This window comes from Schistocerca americana, chromosome 3, assembly GCF_021461395.2.
Source record: "Schistocerca americana isolate TAMUIC-IGC-003095 chromosome 3, iqSchAmer2.1, whole genome shotgun sequence".
NCBI classification, from domain to species: Eukaryota; Metazoa; Arthropoda; class Insecta; order Orthoptera; family Acrididae; genus Schistocerca; species Schistocerca americana.
In genome coordinates, this window is record NC_060121.1 from 320439698 (window position 1) to 320464596 (window position 24899).

General features: G+C 41.6%; 1 protein-coding gene across 1 annotated transcript in view; it reads left to right on the forward strand.

Annotated features, from left to right (window-relative positions):
* LOC124605838 (mpv17-like protein) overlaps positions 1 to 23718 on the forward strand; it is a 37937-nt gene extending 14219 nt beyond the window's left edge. The window contains exons 2-5 of the mRNA XM_047137769.1: positions 1395 to 1486; positions 6938 to 7050; positions 8899 to 8969; positions 21312 to 23718. Coding sequence (XP_046993725.1) covers positions 1395 to 1486; positions 6938 to 7050; positions 8899 to 8969; positions 21312 to 21449 — 414 coding nt within the window. The 3' untranslated portion in view covers positions 21450 to 23718. The remainder of the gene's footprint in view (positions 1 to 1394; positions 1487 to 6937; positions 7051 to 8898; positions 8970 to 21311) is intronic.
* The last annotated feature ends 1181 nt before the right edge of the window (positions 23719 to 24899 follow it).

The window sequence follows — 24899 nt, forward strand, 5'->3', positions numbered from 1 at the left end:
GGAGGTGTTTTCTCATAAGCTGCAGACCTTACCTCAGTTCCTCACTTAATGAATTTAATAACACAGAGTTTCATATTTCTCTCGCAGTTGTGTCTCCGCAGCGCGTTATTGAGGTAGGACAGTGAAAACTTTGCTGTGTTTTGGCACAAAAAGCAAAAATCAAAAAACGAACACCTAAACCTTTCTGTTCGAAATCTGATTTCTCTTAATTTTGATGATCATTCCTACCTATGTAGGTTGGGCTCAACAAAATATTTTCTCATTCGGAAGAGCAAGTTGGTGACTGAAATTTCGTAAATAGATCTCGCCGTGACGAAAAACGTCTTTGCTTTGATGACTTCCATCCCAACTCGCGTATCATATGTGCCACACTCTCTCCCATATTACGTGATAATACAAAGCGAGCTGCCCTTTTTTGGACCCTTTCGATGTCCTCCGTCAATCCCACCTGGTAAGGATCCCACACCGCGCACCAATATTCTAACAGAGGACGAACGAACGTAGTGTAAGCTGTCTCTTTAGTGGACTTGTTGCATCTTCTAAGTGTCCTGCCAATGAAACGCAACTTTTGGCTTGCCTTTCCCACAATATTATCTATGTGGTCTTTCCAACTGAAGTTGTTCGTAATTACCCAGGTACTTAGTTGAATTTACAGCCTTGAGAATTGTACTATTTATCGAGTAATCTAATTCCAACGGATTTCTTTTGGAACTCATGTGGATCACCTCACACTTTTCGTTATTTAGCGTCAACTGCCACCTGCCACACCATACAGCAATCTTTTCTAAATCGCTTTGGCTCAAATGGCTCTGAGCACTATGGGACTCAACATCTATGGTCATCAGTCCCCCAGAACTTAGAACTACTTAAACCTAACTAACCTAAGAACAGCACACAACACCCAGCCATCACGAGGCAGAGAAAATCCCTGACCCCGCCGGGAATCGAACCCGGGAACCCGGGCGTGGGAAGCGAGAACGCTACCGCACGACCACGAGATGCGGGCTAAATCGCTTTGCAACTGATACTGGTTTTCGGATGACCGTACTAGACGGTAAACTACAGCATCATCTGCGAACAACCTAAGAGAACTGCTCAGATTGTCACCCAGGTCATTTATATAGATCAGGAACAGCAGAGGTCCCAGAACGCTTCCCTGGGGAACACCTGATATGACTTCAGTTTTGCTCTATGATTTGCCGTCTATTACTATAAACACGCAGCTTCTTGTGTTGCCCATAGTTTGATAACCAGGTAGGAATCCGAAAGTCATAGTGCCTGCACAGTGGCTATATTCGTGTAAAGCAGATATTTGGCCGTAAACCTGCGGTGGATGAGAAGAACAACCAGTAAATGGTGGCAGGTGCGGTGGTCACGTGCGTGTGTTGTTGCAGGAGAAGGGCGAGCCGCGGCCGTACGACCTGCGCTCCATCGGCCACTATGGCGTGCTGGGGCTCGGCTTCTACCCGCAGGTCTACTACTACTGGTGCGTCGCAGCCGACACTCACCAGCATGTCTGCTGCACGGTAGCGCTGAGCTGGCCTCCTCACCAAGACCCGGCTGCTTATTTTACTAGTTTTCCATTACTGTTGTTCATAAACGTTTCTTATTACCATATTTTCAGTTTTTCTGCTTGTGACTGCAGTATTACGGCACGTGTCTGCTTCTGAGCGTAGCTAGGTGGCAACGCTAGCTACTGTGCTACACACGTAGATTGCAAGTAGTTTCATTTCGTACTTAACAATCCTGCAGAATGCATCTTATGTTCCCGTTGCTAGCCAGTTTTTATACCCGAGCAGCAGTGTAAGAACTGACTTGTTATTGCTAAATTTAATTCCTTTTATCTGGTCTTTATTCGTATGGTTACATCTATTGCTTCAAATTTTCTGTTGCTCAGTGGCTCTATCACGATTAATTTCATTAACTGAATGGCGATATTTGTTCTACATTTTTGTTCTCAACGCTTGTTTAGGACGTTATCATCTTTTTTTTAATTTCTTTAATTTTTTTACCAGTACCAATATGCTATTTTCTTCATTTCTTCAGTGTACAATTTTATGCTAGAGTTCTCACAACCTGACGCAAGTCGCGTACGCTGTTTTGTCAGTCAATACTTGTCTTCGAATATTAAATGTCAACTATGAGTGATCAAACTTTTAAAATTTTTTTTACGTTGATTCTGTATCTGTGCCAGAACATCATTTCAAGCTGTGGACAATGTCATTCATTTAAATGTTTGAAAAATGTTATGCCATAGCAGTACGATCCGAAAATCCTTCTACATGCAACAGACAGTGCGGCGACTATAGCTGTTATGGAATACGTGAAATGTATTCGCAAGGGCTATGATTGACCGTATAATCGAATGATAATGAAACTTAGCATCGGACAGGGACTCAAACCTGGATTTCCCGCTTATCGAAATAAGCCGAAAAAACTGCTTCGAGACACAACCCGGCACCAAGTTTCATTGTCATCGTTGCATTATGCAACTGACGGAATTCCGTATTCGCAAATGCGAATACATTTCATGTATTAAAAAATGTTGTTCATACAGGGCCGCCTTATATAACAGCTTTATTGTTATTACTCATTCCCATATCTGTGTTGCTGAATTTGTCACTATTTTCCTGATTTCATATGGACTTTCCAGCACATAAACTGCTTTGGGTGACCGTCCTTTTCTAAGAAGTTCTTTATTAGTTTAAATTACTCTTTAAGTTGTGCTCACGGCTGTTGTGAAAAATGTTATCTACAGTGGATTCACTTGTCTTCAATCCAAGCTGTTCCTCTCCTATGAAACTGATTTCAACTCTTTCACCACCTAGGGACGTATATTTCTAACGATAGGTTTCAGAGAATCCATGGGACGTTGCTGCATCTTATCGTTGCGTATTCGTACAATGTTCCAATTTATTTGCGCCAAAACCGTTTCACACCTTATCACAAGTGATTATTCTCAAAATATCTATCATAAATCAGAATATAATATGATCACTCATTTAACACGTCCCGACAGCTGCGCGCGTTAGCGCATCGCTTCCAGGATTCAGGGAGTCGCTCCGGCCCTTATCGAATCCGCGCTCCGAATTAACTACGAGGCCTGGTGTGCTGGCAAGCAATTCGAACACGTTCTGACGCTTTCGCGTGTATAACACTAGACGCTAATAGATCAGGTACACGTTCAAAAAAAATCAAATGTGTGTGAAATCTTACGGGACTTAACTGCTAAGGTCATCAGCCCCTAAGCTAACACACTACTTAAACTAAATTGTCCTAAGGACAAACACACACACCCATGCCCGAGGGAGGACTCGAACCTCCGCCGGGACAAGTCCATGATTGCAGTGCCCTAGACCGCTCGGCTAACCCCGCGCGACTCAGGTACACTATTTCCTTCCTAGCCATGTATAGAATAGCATTTTGGCCCTGCGTAGACACTGGATAAGCCCAGGAAAAAGAAGAAAAAGTATCATCATTTACTTCATTACCACTGAGACGTGTAGAACTCACCTCAAAACACCAGGGGGACAGTCTGGAAAACGAAAGGGTGAGAAATATGTTTTCCCTATTGCTGCAGGTGACGACGATATTAATTAAAATAACCGTACGTTAATGTCTTTCACTCCAGAAAACGGTTAAAAGTGAAAGCCGGGGGGGGGGGGGGGGGGGGGGGGGGGAGAGAACGTGCGGTGTAAGTACCGTCATGTGGCGTACCGTCTTTGATTAAGAGTAACCTATTCGAGCCATGACTTTAAAAGAAGTCCAAGAATAGCGTCGAACCATTCAGCATTGCAGGCTGTCGTGTGAGATGTTTTATTATTCACGTGGGTTTTACCGCATTTGGTGAACTTGTAATACTCCTAGTTCACCGTTTTGGACTGTGGTAAGTTATAACCGGAACTAATATCCAGCTACACGTCAACCAGTTGGCTAGCGCCTGTGGGAAATTAAGTTAGCAAAATGGACGCTAAGTATCTATTTGACTTGTTACATCTCGTAAGAAGATACTTTTTCTGATGATGTCTCATGAGAGTCGAAATCGGTACGTTACAAGTACGTCAAATGTGACCAAGAAAATTATGAATAAAAAAGTTTTTTTTTAATAGACCCGTCTTTTGACAAAGTCAAATTTCAGTTTGAAGTCAAAGGCAACTGCTTACACAGTTGTGTACAAACTCTCTGAGACCTTTCGTTACTGATCGAATTTAAGAATTTAAAATGCTGTCGTAATATACTTCTTCTTCCGCTTCTTTGTCCTGAACTGATCACGTACCTTGACGGGATCGGCACGTTAGTTTGGTTTCGGCAAAGTTAGTGGTAGGTAGGGTGGCCGGAAGCCCTTCTTGTCAGCACTCCTGTGTACATCATCCACGAAAGCCCTTATGGCTGTTTGCTAGCAAAGATTTACAATGTGGAGTAATCTTTGATATAGTAGGATTCCACTACACTTGAGAACTTCTATTTTTAATCTTGTCTTCGTCAGCGATCTAACGATTTTGAGGGAAATGTTTGTTGAAAACGTACTGAAATGCAAGGAGACAGGAGTAGGCTAAACAGAACATATCAGTAAATTTAAATATCATACGCGAATCAAGCTAGAGAGTGAAGTAGATCATTATCGTCTTCCTTCGAAGCATTAGGCCACTGCCTGTTTCGAACTCACAAATAAAACCATTCACATCTTTTCCGAGATCTCCCAGTGCCTGTTTTCCCATCTATGACTTGGCATTGCCAAGAGCTGCTGTCTTCAATTTTCACGATACTGTTTTTTTTTTTTTCATTCACATTCAAAATATTTAAGTCTGCTCCATTATCTTCATTTCTAAATACATCTATTCTCGTAGAGCGCTTCCTCCTCGTCCGGAACGTCACCTCAGCTATTTCAATTTTTTTAATTTTTTTATTTGTTTATTTACTTGTGGAAGATCAGCCTTTGCTTACGTACGATAAGACAGGAGCTGTTATCACTTAATAAGATTTCATGGTGGTCTCTTTTTGCATGTAATGGGCCAATATACTGCTAATGGTACCACAGAAAGCTTCTAACTTCTGTATTTTATTTTCAAAATTGTTGTGAAAATCAAATCTTGTATCGTAGACTAAGTAAGAGATTCGAGAGACTTTTTCTGAAACAGAATTATGTGAAATAATTTTTTTTGTGACTGGATATTTTCCCTGGAATTCCGTTTTTTCGTTTTATTACTAGAAACTTTGAAATTGTTTTCCTTGTACATTTTGTTCAGCTGATGTACTGATCTTTGGAGTTCATCTTCATTCTTTTGAATAATGACGATATCATCTGCAAACAGAAGCACATTCAGGTACTCTCATCATTCGCTACCTCAATTCCTTTATTTACTTTACGTTTCTACACTCCTGGAAATTGAAATAAGAACACCGTGAATTCATTGTCCCAGGAAGGGGAAACTTTATTGACACATTCCTGGGGTCAGATACATCACATGATCACACTGACAGAACCACAGGCACATAGACACAGGCAATAGAGCATGCACAATGTCGGCACTAGTACAGTGTATATCCACCTTTCGCAGCAATGCAGGCTGCTATTCTCCCATGGAGACGATCGTAGAGATGCTGGATGTAGTCTTGTGGAACGGCTTGCCATGCCATTTCCACCTGGCGCCTCAGCTGGACCAGCGATCGTGCTGGACGTGCAGACCGCGTGAGACGACGCTTCATCCAGTCCCAAACATGCTCGATGGGGGACAGATCCGGAGATCTTGCTGGCCAGGGTAGTTGACTTACACCTTCTAGAGCACGTTGGGTGGCACGGGATACATGCGGACGTGCATTGACCTGTTGGTACAGCAAGTTCCCTTGCCGGTCTAAGAATGGTAGAACGATGGGTTCGATGACGGTTTGGATGTACCGTGCACTATTCAGTGTCCCCTCGACGATCACCAGTGGTGTACGGCCAGTGTAGGAGATCGCTCCCCACACCATGATGCCGGGTGTTGGTCCTGTGTGCCTCGGTCGTATGCAGTCCTGATTGTGGCGCTCACCTGCACGGCGCCAAACACGCATACGACCATCATTGGCACCAAGGCAGAAGCGACTCTCATCGCTGAAGACGACACGTCTCCATTCGTCCCTCTATTCACGCCTGTCGCGACACCACTGGAGGCGGGCTGCACGATGTTGGGGCGTGAGCGGAAGACGGCCTAACGGTGTGCGGGACCGTAACCCAGCTTCATGGAGACGGTTGCGAATGGTCTTCGCCGATACCCCAGGAGCAACAGTGTCAATAATTTGCTGGGAAGTGGCGGTGCGGTCCCCTACGGCACTGCGTAGGATCCTACGGTCTTGGCGTGCATCCGTGCGTCGCTGCGGTCCGGTCCCAGGTCGACGGGCACGTGCACCTTCTGCCGACCACTGGCGACAACATCGATGTACTGTGGAGACCTCACGCCCCACGTGTTGAGCAATTCGGCGGTACGTCCACCCGGCCTCCCGCATGCCCACTATACGCCCTCGCTCAAAGTCCGTCAACTGCACATACGGTTCACGTCCACGCTGTCGCGGCATGCTACCATTGTTAAAGACTGCGATGGAGCTCCGTATGCCACGGCAAACTGGCTGACACTGACGGCGGCGGTGCACAAATGCTGCGCAGCTAGCGCCATTCGACGGCCAACACCGCGGTTCCTGGTGTGTCCGCTGTGCCGTGAGTGTGATCATTGCTTGTACAGCCCTCTCGCAGTGTCCGGAGCAAGTATGGTGGGTCTGACACACCGGTGTCAATGTGTTCTTTTTTCCATTTCCAGGAGTGTATTTATGAAGCATGAAGTCAATGTAAACATTAAAAAAAGCTGAAGTCAGAAAGGACTAATGAAGAGAAACGCTAGTGTGGCAGTGAAGTGGTGGACTCTGTCGCGTTGTGGTGAGACAGGGTTTGGTGTGGTGCCGACAGGTACCGCTGGCTGGACCGGCGCTTCGTGGGCACGGCGGCGGCCACGGTGCTCAAGAAGATGCTGCTGGACCAGTTCGTGCTCACGCCGCCCCTGCTTGTCGCCTTCTACGTCAGTGAGTACTCCTTCACGCATCTCGCACACCGACAGCTATAACGATATGTTTACGTAATGTGTATACATAAACATACAGTTATAAATGTCCCTGTTCGGGCGTCAATTATAACGATATGTTTACGTAATGTGTATACACAAACATACAGTTATAAATGTCCCTGTTCGTAGTCGCTAATTATAACAATATGTTTACTTTTGTGCTGTAACATATAGCTATAATCTGCGGTGGAAATATATTTGCGAACGCCGACCGTGTGCGGCTGTTTCTTGTTGGATCGTCTGATCAGTCGGAAGTTGCATTGCAGAGGAAAGTAAATGCCTATTCAAAATATAATTATTTTGGGATAGCTCAACATGAATTTCCGAAGGGACCGTAGTTTATCGTCCATTTACCAGTAGAATATGGCGCGGAGAAAATATTTCGCCGCATGCAACTTCCGTCCGATCTCGACGAAAGAATTCGTGACTGTGAACTCTCTATTTGGCAGAAACATAAAGAAAATTAAATAACTTCGTGAAGGAGTGAGACATAGACTCTATATTAAATAAATAGTCCATACACCGGTTCCATTTAACTCTGAATTTATGGCAATTAATAGATGAACTTACACTGCAATGAAGGATTTAACATGGATGCCGTTCTGACTGGCACTTCTCTTCTCGTAATGAAAATAATTCCTTTGACGTTTTCACATACACGTCGCACAATAAATCTACTGCTATGCAGTATTGCACTTTCAGTATTGCACTTTTACTTTACACTAAAATAATATTATTTTTAACGATAATAATACGGCGGCAAGACATGCGCGTCTGACACAAGTTACAAGAGACAAGAGCAAAATGAGTAACTATTCATCGACAATACCTCGTACATCAAAAAAATGTGTAAAAGTGTTCTTCTTCGGTCCGTTTTTCGCGCCGCGGTTTTCAAAGTCAATAACTGACTGCCTCTCTGACGGCGCTTCGTCAATAAACAAGTTGCGTCACAGGTCATTCACCTTTTACATTCTCGCAATATTATTTGCTAACTGTAGCTGTTGCCGAGCGACTGCTCGATTAGTGAATGATTTAAAATGATAAGGCAATCACATAATGTTACACAGCCTTGTGGTGATTACACAATTAGAGGGTGATAAAAACTTTGAAACAACTTTCGTCTCAACCCACCAAGTTTCATTTCGTTTCCTCCTCCCCTCCTGGGTGTTTCACTTTTTTTTAGTCATGTAGTGTACGTGTGTTGATCACACATGGCGTGTTAGACGCGTTGCACATTAAAAAGAAATCTTTTTGAATCGTTACACTGTAACAACCACACGTTCACGCGTTTTGTTGCGCTATTTAAGTGGATTTGGGCGTTTCTGCAACGTCACTATAATATTTAACTATGATAAATTGAACTTCTTCCACACCCTTCAAATCAGCTGCCCGCCAACAATTCTCACTGTATTCGATCCCACTCCACCCTAATCAATCGTTCACAAACTTCTATCCCAAATAGCAATTATTTTGTTTTCCGTATTAAATAATTTTAGAAAATATTCTTTCTAGCATCCCACATGTGAAACGTTAAATTACTTCGCATCTCTTGAAACAGTAAAAGTAGCTCACTGGAAAATAGTCGTAAGAGCTGTATGTCCACATAGTAACTCCTACCTGCTTGTCAATTAACTGCATTCTCTGACCAGCACTTTATCATTGTCAGTCAGATTTTAACTCTACTCTTACTTACTCTTGTCGAAAGCAACAATAAATTATAAAATCTACGTCAGATTTGACAAATATTTTGACAGACGAGCTGTCACTCGGAGCACCTGACCTGAAGGGGCCACCTTCACTGTTTCAGGTATGAGCCTCATGGAAAGGAAGAAGGATCTGTTTGAAGAATGCAGGAACAAACTGGTGCCAACGTTCAAGGTACGCAACTCCACTATCGTCTCCTACTCGCTTCTCACTGAAATTTTTTTGAAGATTCTGTCTTATTTTTTAACTGTTCCCCATGACTGTTCCTTTGCTGTTCTATTTTTTACTTGAAACACAGACCATTTGTAGAAAACCAATACCCATACATTAAGCATATCATCTACAAGATGAAGCCTATGTAGTTATGTCATATTAGGCCTATCTACAATGTCCCCTATAGTATTAGAATTTAGTATAACATTTTTTATCGTCTGTAATTAGATGTGTGTTAAATGAGAAGTCATTTAGGTGTATGAGAAACAGCAGTGGTTGTAGTAGTGTACCTTACAGAACTACATTGTTTGCCCCACTCAGAAAATATCTCCTGTCTTCAATTGTTGCTTTGTACAAAACAAATTTTTGTATTCTTTTTGTTAAATATAGTGTGAGCCATTTGTTAGTTACACAAGTAATTATGTAAAAGCATTTTATCCATCTTGTGCAAGTATATTTCTGTTTGTTGATATAACAAGCAACCAGTTGCACATAAGAAATTTGATTTCCTTTACCGGTGCCTGAAACCAGTAATGGAAGTAAAATATCTTTTGTACAACTGGTTGCTGATGATTTCAACCAATTCCGTAAAAACTGAGTTTTTCTAACGTAACATTCTGATTCGCACAAGAAAAGGTGTCGGGCAGATCACAGAGAATAACAGGTCGAGCCTTGTAAAATTTAGAGCTGTCTAAATATGAATCTTTGTTACAAAACCATTCTAAAATTCAAATTACGATTTACTTGATGTATTGTTATCGCAAAAGTGGAACACTATGCGAGAGGATATTACTTTCTTAAAAAAAATAGATATCAACAGTAAAACAGTTTGGTAATTATTGATATAATTCCAATTACCTTTCTTATTTATTGTTTATTATCTATTGCCTATTTTAACCACCCGAAAGATGCCCTGATTTGGCGATACATTCAACATTTCACAATGGGTGGAACTTACGACAACAATTTTCTGTGTCTAGTTGGAAATACGACAAGCTGTAAAAGCTTTTATTTTTGAGAGAGTTTATTTTTTATTTTAACTTCAAATTATGAAGTGGATTTGAGTGCACCCTCTCTTAATTTTATGGTGGTTTCTTTCTCAGCACGCATCATGAATTTTCAGCTGAACCAATTACCTCTCCTGAATTTAAGAAATGACTCTTAGGAACAGCTATTTCCTGAGACATGGATTTATAAATTTTCCTTTCATATCAGCAGAGATGTTAACTTGTTCTGTGAGCTGTTCTCTATGCTTGTTTCTAGACTTTTTAGTAACTTACCTTCACACATCTGAGTAATTTTGAGAAAGCGCAAGTTAACCATGATCGTTACTTGTTCTTTTCAACATATAAATTTTGTTACAATATACTCAAGTAACACTAGACATGCTAGGTTTTTTGTAAGGCTTTTCAACTTCAGTCTAGGCTTAATTAGTTTATTTGGAAACAAATTTTAAAAAAATTGTAATAACGAATCACAGAATAAGTTAAACCTGACATTGGCACTTTGGGTCTCGAAATCCAGTCTTGCTTTTCAATGTAGTTTTTGTACTGGAATCTTTAACTATCCTAAACTGATGCTATAGTGGCATCTTACTATTTTACGACAATAGGTTCTTTATCTTAATTAGCTACCATTCTTCAAGCACCACACAAACTGACCTGAATTACTACGCTTTACTGCGTTCCAGAAAACATAGACCTAGTCCCACAATGGTGATATCAGTTGTAACATTTCAAACCAAAATAATTTTTCCCACTATAAGGTGCAAGTTTCTGGTTCGATTGCCATTGGTGAAAGTGCATAGGTGACGTTACAACTCACGCTTTTATGTCAGTAAATTTTCTGTTTAATGCCTGTGTGACAACTTATTTAGAGTGGTCCACACCTTTTACCATTGGCCTATGCTTATGTCACCATACACAAACTGTCTTCAGAATTACGGACTTTGTTGAGTAAACACTGCATCATGAGTATCATTCGAAACACACATCCATACAACGCTGCATTCCTAGCAGATCATAAGATATACTCTGACACTCTTAAATCTTATGTCGATATTAGACCATTAAATAACATATAACGTGCTTGGCTGAAGTATTATTTGGGAATTCAGTACTGAGAGAGTACTGAGAGATACAATCATTGTTTTAGGGGCTTTATAAAGCTCGTAAGTAATGAATCACGACAAAGGAGTTGTACACAGACATAAGTAAATATCCCATACCACCCGTTATATGTGTATGTAAGTTATGTTGTACTTCAAATTCTATTGACCCTTGAATTATCAAACTAACACAAACAGAATTCCAGGAGATTGTCTAAAACAAGAATGTCTGTTATTTAATTAGAGCATCTAATTATTACTGCAAATTTTACAGGGATACAATATTTGCCTTTTAGACACAGAATAACAGATCTAAGAATAAGTCCTAAACCAGCGCAAAAATACTCCTGTCGGAGCATAAAAAAGGTGAATATGTTTCTCTTCAAAGACTTTGATAGAACGAGGCTGAGGCAGGTGGCTCCCACTTTTCTGTCAGCCTTTTAAAGAGGAACATATTCGTCATCCTCGTATTCTGACACGAACATTTTTTTGCTGGTTCCCTTCCTTTCCTGTTACAGCAAAGTGTGCTGCTTGTGTGGTACAAACTTCAGAGGTCAGTAAAGTTTTGACAATTTATACACTTAGACACATTTATATTCCCTGACACATTTCTATACTCTGAGACACATAAACAACCAATAAGGTCGCATAATATAATGTTAAGGCAAGATCGTCCGCTTTATATTTTTTTTTTTGGATGCTTTTCTAATCGATCGCAGTTCATCGAAAACGCCCGGATATGATTTGTATCTTAAAAGGGCAAAAAATGTTATCAGAAATATTTTACTGAGTTCGCAGTCTTTACAGTTATACGCAATTTCTGGCAGTCATTTTTAAGTTTTTTCAGCCGTATTAAGAGACTGTTTAGTTCATTTATTGTCACTGCAATGCCACTTTGGACGCATTTGAATAGGCGGGAAATGCCCACTATACAGCGATAGCGTGTCATAAAGTTTTATCATGAAAAAATGCTGAGCAAAAACGTAGTTTGGTGGCCTCAGACACTTAAAATGACCATACAACATTTGCCATGTGTCAGTTAACACTACATTTGTGTCTCAGACCGGGTATTGTGCATCTATCTTACGTGCTTAAAGTATAGTAACTTCGAACCTGTGGATATCGGCAAAGGATAATGACACTGAAAAAAAATTCATAGTTCCCCGATTATCATCTCAAGAACATTTGGTAAAAATTTCGACGATTTGCCATGAATAGAAATTATACAAATTACCATCCCCACACTTGGTGCTTCTGGTACACAAAAATTGTGCTTTTTTCAGATTTATCTCGATTACAGATACAGATTTTCGAAAACAGGAAAATGGCATTTCTAGATAAATTTCTAAAGAACATACAGTTAAAATTTGAGCCACTTTCTGTGGTTAATTATTTAGACAATTACAACCCAAGGTGCAAAAACGGCTAATAACAGGGTTTTGCGGTTTTCTGCATACGTACGGTAACTTTGAACCTTTGGATCCAGTAACGGATAACGATACCGAAAAAATGTTCAAAGTTCCCCGTGAATCTCATTCTGAAAATATACAGCAAAAATTTCGACGATCTGCCATGAATAGAAGTTATACAAGAGCGATCCGCGCAACTGATACTTTTCGCACCCAAAAATCATGCATTTTCATGTTTTGATAACCATACAGAATTTCGAAAAGGGGAAAATATCCTTCCTAGATTAAAGTCTAAATAATGTACAGTTAAAATTTTAGCCATTGTCTGTTGTTAGTTATTTAGACAATTGTCGTACAGTGTGCAAAAACGGGTAAAAGCTGTTTTTTTTCGCGAATTTGAAATTCTGCATCACGGTAATGGATAACGATATCGAAACAAATTTTCAAAATTCCCAGAAAATATCATCTTAATACCATGTGGCAAACAATTCGACGTTCTGCCAGGAATAGAAATTACAAAAATTGCCACCCTCACAATTGGTACTTTTCGTGCTCAAAAAAACATGGTTTTTACGAGTTATCTTAGGAAACGCCAATGAACAAATGATGCTTTTAAAAAGTGCCTAAGATCCACCATACACCACACCTAATGCAAAGGAACCAACCGATTTGTTCCACTTGCCTCGGCTGGGGGAAGTGTGTGATGTTTAAATTTTGACTGCATCTACATCTACGTGATTACTCTGCTATTCACAATAAAGTGCCTGGCAGAGGGTTCAATGAACCACCTTCAAGCTGTCTCTTTACCGTTCCACGGCACGCGGAAGAAACGAGCACTTAAGTTTTTCTTTGGGAGCCCTGATTTCTCTTACTTTATCGTGATGATCATTTCTCCCTATGTAGGTGGGTGCCAACAGAATGTTTTTGCAATCGGAGGACAGTTACAGTATGCACATTCCTCCGATAGGAATACAAATTAATCATATTTTCACGAGCGGCTTTTTGGAACATACTGGTATCTTGCATTGTCGTGCATGGACCGATTCGTACTGGTAACACGGTTTAGCACACATTCTCTTCCTCTATGATAGCCAACCGGTAAGGTAAGGGGGGTTGTTGTAGAGCTTGCTTCTTTTTAGTACAACGAAAAACCAGTCCAAAGTTTCGGGCTGAGACCCACATTCAAATCATCATAACGTAACCAAAATGGAATTTCCGAATATGTGAAAACCATGTCAAAGATGTTCGCGCTGTAACTGTTCGTTTCTCGTTTTTGACGCGGAAATACTATTTTTGACTAGGTTACAATGATTTGAAAATGGGTCTCGGCCCGAAACCGGTCATCGAGAGAATAAAAAAAAAAGTTAAATTTATAATTCTGGATTGGTTTTTCTTTGTACTGATTAAGAGAACGTGCTGACCCACGGCTGCTCCAGCATGCTGGAAGTTCGTGCTTCTTTGTAGCCAATTCATAGTAAAATGGGAGTGAGGCATCAGGATACTTATCTGGGAATATCTGGGAGGGAATTTACAGTTGTAGTATCCTCGTGGGGTGCAGGCTAAGACTTGTCCCTGTTCTTAGTAGTAGGAGCCGTGGGTTCGAATGGCTTTGAGCACTAAGGGACTTAACATCTGAGGTTATCAGTCCCCTAGAACCTAGAACTACTTAAACCTAACTAACCTAAGGACATCACACACATCCATGCCCGAGGCAGGATGCGAACCTGCAACCGTAGCGGTCGCGCGGTTCCACACTGACGCGCCTAGAACCACTCGGTCACAATGGCCGGCAGGACTCGGGGCACTGGATGTCACTAAGCAGGTGTTTCTAATTTAGTGGCTTCTGAGCTCCTTGGCGCCCTATTCCACAGATAGGTCATTCCCTTTTCAGTGCTTAAAATTTGAGTTTTAACGTACAGACGGAATGATAGGAAGATCGGCATCGATAAACCTTCCTCTATTGGTTTCGCCCAGTGCTCGTTGGACTCAAATTTAGTGCAACGTAGCGGAGAGTCAACTAAATTGTACCACTTTCGATGCTTTATTTATTGTAGTCCAAACAATAAGTTTATTATTTAAACAATGCAATACTCAACTGCAGGACGTTCTTGGCATCTGATTCAAAGAATGGAAATTCTGAGTGAAATAAATACACTACATTCAATTTTTTAAGCAGCTGCGAGTTTTGCTAATTATGAATCCGGTTTCCTAATTTATACTAGCGGATGCATGAACTCTACAACCCTTATAAACTATGTCCTTGATACGGAACATGTGTACTAGCCTAACTTTAAGGAAATGTTCCATATTTTAGTTCTTACATCGCTGTTTACAGGCATTTAAATATAAATTTTTCACTCTTTTCCCCAACGCTGCACACTTTACGTGATCCACATTTTTCATTTCACATTGCTGATCACTTCTTCCATTCCATCCATCTTCCTCACACAACTCTCTGTACCATTCCTTTGTTTGTCGAATGAGTTTATTTGGTGGATTTCTTGTACACTGCAAAATACCTCCTTTAGACAGGCGAAGCTGTAACTGTAGATTTCTTCCACTTTGCATCGATTAGCTTTTCTTTAAAGGATGGACTGCCCCTTAGCTCATAGGCTCCTTGGCCGCGCTTTGGATGTTTAAAGCTTTCATAATTTCCCTCTGGTTCGGTGATATTTCTTGGATGAACATCTTCACCACACCTTATTCATGTCATGACTGCTTCTGGACTGAAGTATTGGGCAATGTTTCCTTCTGCAACGCCGAAACCACGATTTGCTTTAACCGAACGTCCTCTCTTCAAATGCGGGAATATGCTCTTCTAATTCGATTTCAGCTTCGTAGGAAAACACTTTATTGCGACCAAAAATTTTTATATACCAGTTTACCAGGCCTTTCTGCGCCATAGTGTAGTACAAAGTAATTGTTTAATTAGTAATTTACGATAAAGAATACATTAGAAAATTCAATGCATCGCTTCTGAACATTATTTTGCACTAATAATGCTAAATGCATTTTTAAAGCTCGCTATACGAAACAGTTTCCCAAATCGTACCGGTACAATATCGGAAACTTCTAGTCTGTATTTTCGCTTTGTCAGTATCGTACAAACGAACTATGAAGAATACGGTTCCATGAGTGTGTGAGAATTAAGATTATTTCGTGCATATTTGCACGAAAATAACATATTATGTTGCCACTTACGTTATAACTGTATTTCTCTTCGCTACGTACACAAGAAGTTATATGAATACTGCAACAAAATAAACGCTGCCTCTGACGATCAGTTCCTCATCGCTCACAGCTAACAGCTAACAATACGGTTCCAAGAAACAGGCTGACCTCGATGTCGGGTAGTACATTAGTGTCCAAATGTTGAGCACAATCACGGAAACATGGAAACGAAAAGAGAAAAGGTGATCAGTCACCCAAAATCACCGTAAAAACAATCTAAGAAATAAGAAAAAAATACAGGAAGCACCACAGGGTATTATCCGAATAATAGGAAAATCGGTAGATGTCATGTTCATGTACAAACAAAGTATTATAGTTTCCAAAAAATTGAATGATTTATCAAGAGGAAGAGCTTCACAAATTGAGCAAATCAATAACACGTTGGTCCACGTCTGACCCTTATGCAAACCGTAATTCGGGTTGACAATGATTGCTAAAGTTGTTGGATGTCCCCCCTGAAGGATGTCGTGCCAAATTCTTGACAACTGGCGCATTATATTGCCAAAATCACGATCTGGTTGCAGGGCCTTGCCCATAATGCTACACACGTTCTCAATTGAGAGAGATCCGGCGACCTTGCTAGCAAAGGCAGAGTTTGGCAAGTGCGAAAACAAGCAGTAAAGACTCTTGCCCGGTGCGAGTGGGTATTATCATGGTAAAATGTAAGCCAAATATAGCTTTAAATTAAGCAACTGGTTTACTGTAACCAGTCACTGTTTATTTATTTCCACGACACGTTTCAAAGGATTAAACCTCCATCATCATTGGGTTTACATTTATTAGTGTGACATGTAAATCCACCTGATGATGGAGGTTTAAAGCTTTGAAATGCCTCGTGGGAACAAATAAATAATGACTGGTTACAGTAAACCAGTTGTTTCATTTAATGTCAATAACAGTCACGGTAAAATCTAACCTAAAATGTTCCCAAAATATCCTGCCATGATGGGCAACAAAACGGGACGTAGAACATTGTCCACTTAGGGGTGCCGCGGACAGCGAAAAAAGGTTCTGTTATGAGGAGAAATAGCGCCACAGACCATCACTCCTGGTTGTCGGGACTTATGGTGGGTGACAGTGGGTTAATTAGTTATCCCACCAATGTGTGGGGCATCTCCAGACACGGATTCGGTCTGAAATCTCATTGACTGGAGTAGAATTGTCAAAAATGTTCAAATGTGTGTGAAATCTTAAGGGACTTAACTGCTAAGGTCATCAGTCCCTAAGCTTACACATGACTTAACCTAAATTATCCTAAAGAAAAACACACACACCCATGCCCGAGGGAGGACTCGAACCTCCGCCAGTAGAGTTGTCTTCAGTGATGATTCCCGCTTCGAAGTGAGCCTCGATGACCAGGGACGACGTGTCTGGAGATGCCCCGAACAGTGAATTTGACAACATAGTGTCACAAAGACGCCATTTGGACCCTGTATTGCAGGGTAGAATATTCTGCTACCTGGAAGCGGCCCAAACACAGACCGCAATCTCAGTATCCTTGGATGTGTCACAAAGTGTCACTTCGAAGCTTTGGTGATGGTTTTGAGACACAGGGGTTTGTCGTAGGCCAAATTAGTCTCTAGAGAACCTGGTAGCAGATACAACTACAGGAACACGGTGGAAAGAGACGAGTATGATGGTGATGACGTCAAGCGTGGGGAGTCATCATGTTGATATATAGAGCTGTACATCACCTTTGATGGTCAGAGGAATACTGTAAACGCCCAGAGATATAGAGATCATGCTAGTGTTACCATATGTTCGACTTTTCGGCGGTGCTGTTGGTCCAGACTTGGTCTTTATGGACGATAGCGCCCGTGTGCATCGATCTGTTTTGGTGGATACATTTCTTGAATTTCCCATGGATTGGCCAGCGAGGGCCCTAGATCTTAATTCTGTGGAACGTGCCTGGGACGCGTTAGGGAAGTAAAATATAGCCCATCAGTCTCCACTTAGGACTCTTCCAGATCACCGCCCCGCTCTTGCTAACGAGTGGAATCGACTGCCAAGAGAGCTCTTCAACCATCTCGTAGAGAGCATACCACGTCACTGTGCAGTATGTGTGGTTGTTACAGGAAATCGTATCTAAAAAATGGCTCTGAGCACTATGGGACTTAACATCTGAGGTCATCAGTCCCCTAGAACTTAGAACTACTTAAACCTAACTTAGCTAAGGGCATCACACATACACATGCCCGAAGGCAGGATTCGAACCTGCGACCGTAGCAGTCGCGCGGGTCCAAACTGAAGCGCCCAGAACCGCTCGGCCACCGCGGCCGGCAAATCGTATCTCCTATTAACAGCTTCTTTTGTTGTGGAATAGATTTCCCAGTTATTTTCTTACAAACGTGTATGAAATCTGGTTTCGCAGGATAGATTGGATCAGATTATAGTTGTGGAGGGGGCCGTAATCAGTTACTGTCAGTTGCACAAAGCACACAAATTTTTATTTTCCTGAGAATCACTCAATTACACATTGCCTTAAAAGGCTCAAAATAAAACAATATGGCTGAAGACCTAGTTAAGAAAACTTGAGATACCTCCTGGGCTGAAGGCCCAAAACCACACCAGAAACAAGAACGGCTGAAGGCCTGAACACAAATTATAAAAAAATTGCTTTAATGAAAACACGCGGCTGAAGGCCTCACTTAAAAAAATACTTCACATAAATACTCGGCTGAAAGCCACACATAAGACATTGAACAACTCAGGGCTTAGGGCCTGGATAACAAGAATTTCTGATGGAACAAACTTTCAAAATTTAGTTTTTAAACAAATCAGTCTCCAAATTTTAATTTCAGTCGGCTGAAGACCTTATTTTAAAACTAAAACAAACAAAATTAATAGACAGCTGAAGGCCTCGCACAGTACTTCAGACTAAAATGAAAATCACAATCTAAAACAAACAGAACAGTGGTGCTCAGAAGTGTTCCAAAGGTCGGCCTGAGAAGGTAACTCAAAGTTAAGTGACACAGGCAGCCAAAAGTAAGATTAAAGAATCGGATGGCAACCCGATCCAGGGACGGCTGAATGACCTACCAACCACCTAATCAGTTCCGTTCCGCCCGACCAACGACACGACAACGGAAAATGTCACCGAGGACGAAGATACCAGCAGCACTACGTCTTCAAATATTGGCGTCTAAATACAGCCAAGGCGTAATAACCACTATAAGAAAAATATATGACTAAACAACTAAAAGGCTGTCGAACTACACTCCGTGCTGTACAGCATCAACACGGCGAGGAAAAACACACTGCCGGAAAACTACACTAACGACCAGGGCAGGTAACCGGGGCGTTAACGGCCACAAAGTAGCAAATACCGCTGGTGCACTTCTGTGATAAGTAACAACCAATTTAATAGGTGAAGACCATACAGGAAGAGGGCTGCAAAAGTTCGCCGACTCCAACACTCCATACGTTGCTGCTAGCTGGAACGGCCCAGGAAGCAACAACCGGGAATGAACGAAGACATGAGGTTTCATAACAGGTTAACTGATCGCTCAACTTCAGTGTCCAGGTTCGACGGGCAACGAACTTTGTAGCTCTCGCAGCTAGCGCCTCACAATCCGACCGCACATGCACGCTGCCAGCGGTCCCAGCCTGACCTTGCGCCGCGGAGACTTCCTCGCTGCTCTGTCCCAACCGACCGACTGTCACACACACACCTCCACACGGAAATATAGCGGTCACACCAAAGATGGTACAGCAGTACTAGTATCGATAAGCGTTGCTGCTGCCACTGACGGAGGCAAGTCAGCAACTCGTTATGGTAGTAACTCAGGGAGAAATAAGACATCATTCAATTGTGACAAAATCCCAAAGAACAAAAGTCATCAGCGCGAGTCACCCACGGCTCAGTGTATCTTAACAGTCAGGACATTTCTAACATTACATTTCGGGTACCTTTGTATGCCAAGCAGTACCTTCTACAGTAATCTTTCTGACATCCTGATAAATCAATATGTCCTCTTTTTAATATGCTTAGTGGTACAAATTAGGATCCTGTACAATATAAGCAACTCTCCCCTAGCTGCTACACTACTGGCAATTAAAATTGCTACACCACGAAGATGACGTGCTACAGACGCGAAATTTAACCGACAGGATGAAGATGCTGTGATATGCAAATTATTAGCTTTTCACAGCATTCACACAAGGTTGGCGCCGGTGGCGACACCTACAACTTGCTGACATGAGGAAAGTTTCCAACCGATTTCTCATACACAAACAGCAGTCGACCGGCGTTGCCTGGTGAAACGTTGTTGTGATAGCTTGTGTAAGCAGGAGAAATGCATACCATCACGTTTCCGACTTTGATAAAGGTCGGATTGTAGCCTATCGCGATTGCGGTTTATCGTATCGCGACATTGCTGCTCGCGTTGGTCGAGATCCAATGACTGTTAGCAGAATATGGAATCGGTGGGTTCAGGAGGGTAATACGGAACGCCGTGCTCGATCCCAACGGCCTCGTATCACTAGCAGTCGAGATGATAAGCATCTTATCCGCATGGCTGTAACGGATCGTGCAGCCACGTCTCGATCCCTGAGTCAACAGTTGGGGACGTTTGCAAGACAACAACCATCTGCACGAACACTTCGACGACGTTTGCAGCAGTATCGACTATCAGCTCGGACACCATGGCTACGGTTACCCTTGGCGCTGCATCACAGACAGGAGCGCCTGAGATGGTGTACTCAACGACGAACCTGGGTAAACGAATGGCAAAACGTCATTTTTTTTCGGATGAATCCAGGTTCTGTTTACAGCATCATGATGGTCGCATCCGTGTTTGGTGACATCGCGGTGAACGCACATTGGAAGTGTGTATCCGTCATCGCCGTACTGGCGTATCACCCCGCGTGATGCTATGGGGTGCCATTGGTTACACGTCTCGGTCACCTCTTGTTCGCATTGACGACACTTTGAACAGTGGACGTTACATTTCAGATGTGTTACGACCTGTGGCTCTACCCTACATTCGATCCCTGCGAAACCCTACATTTCAGCAGGATAATGCACGGCCGCATGTTGCAGGTCCTGTACGGGCCTTTCTGGATACAGAAAATGTTCGACTGCTGCCCTGGCCAGCACATTCTCCAGATCTCTCACCAACTGAAAACGTCTCATCAATGGTGGCCAAGCAACTGGCTCGTCACAATACGCCAGTCACTACTCTTGATTAACTGTCGTATCGCGTTGAAGCTGCATGGGCAGCTGTACCTGTACACACCAACCAAGCTCTGTTTGACCCAATGCCCAGGCGTATCAAGGCCGTTATTACGGCCAGAGGTGGTTGTTCTGGGTATTGATTTCTCAGGATCTATGCACCCAAATTGCGTGGAAATGTAATCACATGTCAGTTCTAGTATTATATATTTGTCCAATGAATACCCGTTTATCATCTGCATTTCTTCTTGGTGTAGCAATTTTAATGAGCAGTAGGGTATAAATATGTGTCTCAAGAACTCATAAAGTTTCTCACGAGACATGCATAGAAAAAAGTGAATTACCTTGAATGAATCAAGTTCATTCATGTGGTGTGTTCGCAGACGAGCTGCCTGTTCTGGATGCCGGCCCAGCTGGTCAACTTCATGTGGGTGCCTCCAGCGGCGCGTGTCATCTACGTTGGCTCGTGTGCGCTCGTCTGGGTCAATATCCTGTGCTGGTTCAAGCGGCAGGACTACTGAGAGCACAGCTGTTGTCATCTACTGCTCTGGAGTGGCTCGTCTGCTACGCTACACGTCATGGCGCACACGAAAGCACCTGCCGTTCCTTCAGGATATGGGGACGACTCTGAAGAATCACATTACCTACGATCTTCCATTGCATACAAACCTGTTTTGATACTTGTGAGAATAACTGAATTACATTTCGCGTGTAATACTTACCTGCATGTAGATTTAGGATAAATACAGTCATGAAACATGTAATGAAGGGATTCTAACGCAAGTAAATTTAGAGCTACCGTCGACAATCGTCCATTATTTAGTTCCCACTTGTTCTCTATGTCAGGTCATTTGGAGTGCGCTAGTTAAACCACTTGCAGGGAAATTTTTGTAGCGCATTTCTTAGCGTTTACAATTTTCATTTTTCCATTAAACAGGAGCATTAGTAACTAATTTCGGTGTTTAAAAACAATTGTGCGGATACATATCTGAAAATCGTATGATCCGTTAATTCCGAAGTTCCTCTCTCCCTCATTGTCACTATTACGTCTAAGCCCCAGAGATACGTACTTAGAATAGCGTCCCTTCCCAGCATGAGAATAAATCGCTATTCAAAAAAATAAACCATAGCTTTGAAGAGTCGCTATATCCAAATTTTGACCTTCAGTGTGTGTGTCCCACGATTTGACACATACTTAGAATAATCAGACTTATATATAGAAGGAAACTATCCACAGTTCGATATTTAAGATCTACTACGCATGATTTACTATCAGAAGCTATCGATAATTTGCTCAGAGAAGACAATATAATTACACTAATGCATTTTTCACTATGTTCGCGATGATAGAATTTGCGAAGTCATAGAATTGATGTGACTGAAAATACTGGCTCCTAGATTTTCGCTATTTGGTGTAGTTTGAACCTTGTGAAAGGAACTGGAAGGACTCTGGGGTGTTGTTATGAATAACTTGCTTTGCACTTATACAGGAGAGATGAACCAAACGACTCATTATTCGGTTTACTGAACCATCTGTTAATCAGACGAACACAGCAAGAGGGGAAATTAACTCAGGCATATTAGTCGATTATTTCCGACATTTTCTTCAGCATCGAAAGGACCAATAACAGTAATATGTAATGGAGCCCCCACAAATTCAATAAGTATTCATTTATCGTTATTAAATATATTAGAAGGACCCGACAGCCTACATCTTGGCACCACTGCGCAATAAACTTATCTTTAAAGGGAAGATGACATTTCGAAATGGTATTCACTAGAAAATAATACAATATACATATCTCCTTTACCTCTCCTTTACAGCACAAACATTTTAACCTCTGCACAAACTACTTTTAATAATATTATACGAAAAATTGAATCTTTATCTACAGAAGGGTATTATGACAATCCGCACAATGTCTGTATATACATTTTCTAATGCATTCACTTACCACATGACACAAATGAAATCTGCTTTTTTAGTCATATAGCTCAGGAAAGAGCGTTTTAAAAATGTTTGTACAACGTTTTGTCTTTAGCAAAATCTGTGGGACGGGTTTTCCATCCTGTCTATAGACATCGCACAATTTTCACAAGCATAAGAATTCTTTATCAAAAGTATTTTGTACTACTCTGCTTTTACCATCAAATAAAATCATTGTGCTTATGTTATTCCTAAAATAAAGGCTTATTGTTTCTTGCTTCCCTCTGAGAAATACACATAACAACGTCCATAATAACATCGAGCAACGACCCTAAGTAACCTATGATTAGAGCCGCATTTACAAATAAAATCATTATAAAACTGGGGCAGGGAACACCGGATTGACATTCTCGAAATTCTAATGCAGTCTGAGTTAATGTCATTTGGCTACCGTGTCATTTCATCCACTGTAGATCATTCTGAAAATTAGTCATTCACAGCAACTCAATGAAATTTGTCGATGTAAGTCCAGGACTAAAGAATATATCAACTTGAAAATCATCTCAATGTACATAAAGGTGATAGGGAGGAGAGCAAGTTTTGAAATGCTGGACGCAGAGGATAAAATGAGTAACTTAACTGTCTTATAAGCATCAGAACTAAACCGAGATACTTAAAAGAATGAAACAAAGTCTGTGGATGTACTGGTCCACGGTCATCTCTACACTCATGGCTGATACATTGTCCTGTCTGTATGTACTGAAGGCTATGATAAAATATGGGCTGTTAGTATTTTGTCTGTGTATGAAAATTATTGTTAAACCAATATATGACATACAATATTTACATATTTCATATCCTTGTATAGCATATAAATTGATAATTAAACTTTTTCGAAATTTTATGAGTTTCATTTCTCTGTTATTGTATGCAGTACATCCCATGGCAGTCTATTTTCTACTATGACAATACCCACTTTTTAAAACCCATGTTACTATTTTATTGTCCAGTAGCTGTTATTGATGGTCCAGAAACTAATGTGAACGGTAAGTGGCTGGAGGTTGTTTTGATGTAACTTCTTAAACAAAGCTGATTCATTTTACTGACAACTACAAACAGTCCAAAGCATGTGCAGAATAAGTAAAGACCAAATAAATCAGCACTCACAAAAACTAAGTGTGACATACAGGCTAAAAAAGATAAAGCATTTTTAATGAACACCAACAAAGTCTGTGTATGATGCAATGGTGACAGTGGTCTCTCTAGGAATGTAATGCTCCAAAATGACGCCTTTTTCGTCCCAAAAGAGTCAGCATAACCTTCCCTGCTGATGGTTCTGTTCGAAACTTCTTTGGTTTTGGTGAGGAAGAATGGCGCCGTTACTTGCTCGCTCTCTTCGTTCCCGGTTGGTGGAAGTGAACCCAAGGCTCGTCCCCAGTAGCGATTCTTGCACGGAAGCCATTACGTACTCGTTCAAAGCGCCGACGAAGTTCTTCACAAGCATCAACACGTCGTTCTCTCATTTCAGGAGTCAGCTGCCGTGGCACCCATCTTGCAGACACTTTGTGAAACTGGAGTACCATGCACAATGTGGTGTGCTGACACATGGCTAATCTGTAAACATGCTGCAATGTCATTCAGTGTCACTCGGCGGTTTTCCTTCACTATGGCTTCAACTGCTGCAATGTTCTGTGAAGTCACAACTCGTTGTGCCTGACCTGGACGAGGAGCATCTTCCACTGAAGTCACACCATTTGCGAACTTCCTACTCCATTCGTAGACTTGCTGCTGTGACAAAAATGCATCAACGTACTGAACCTTCATTCGTCGATGAATGTCAATATAGGTTTCACACCTTCAGTACGCAAAAACCGAATAACAGAACGCTGATATTCCCTGGCGCAAGTCGCAAGTGGGGCGGCCATCTTTATACTCATACTGCGACGGTATGTGTGCATGTGCACAATGCTTCCACCTACAGGCCATTCTGCACGCTATTTGTAGCACGCTTACCAACTTACAGGATAACGGCGCGAAATTTTGA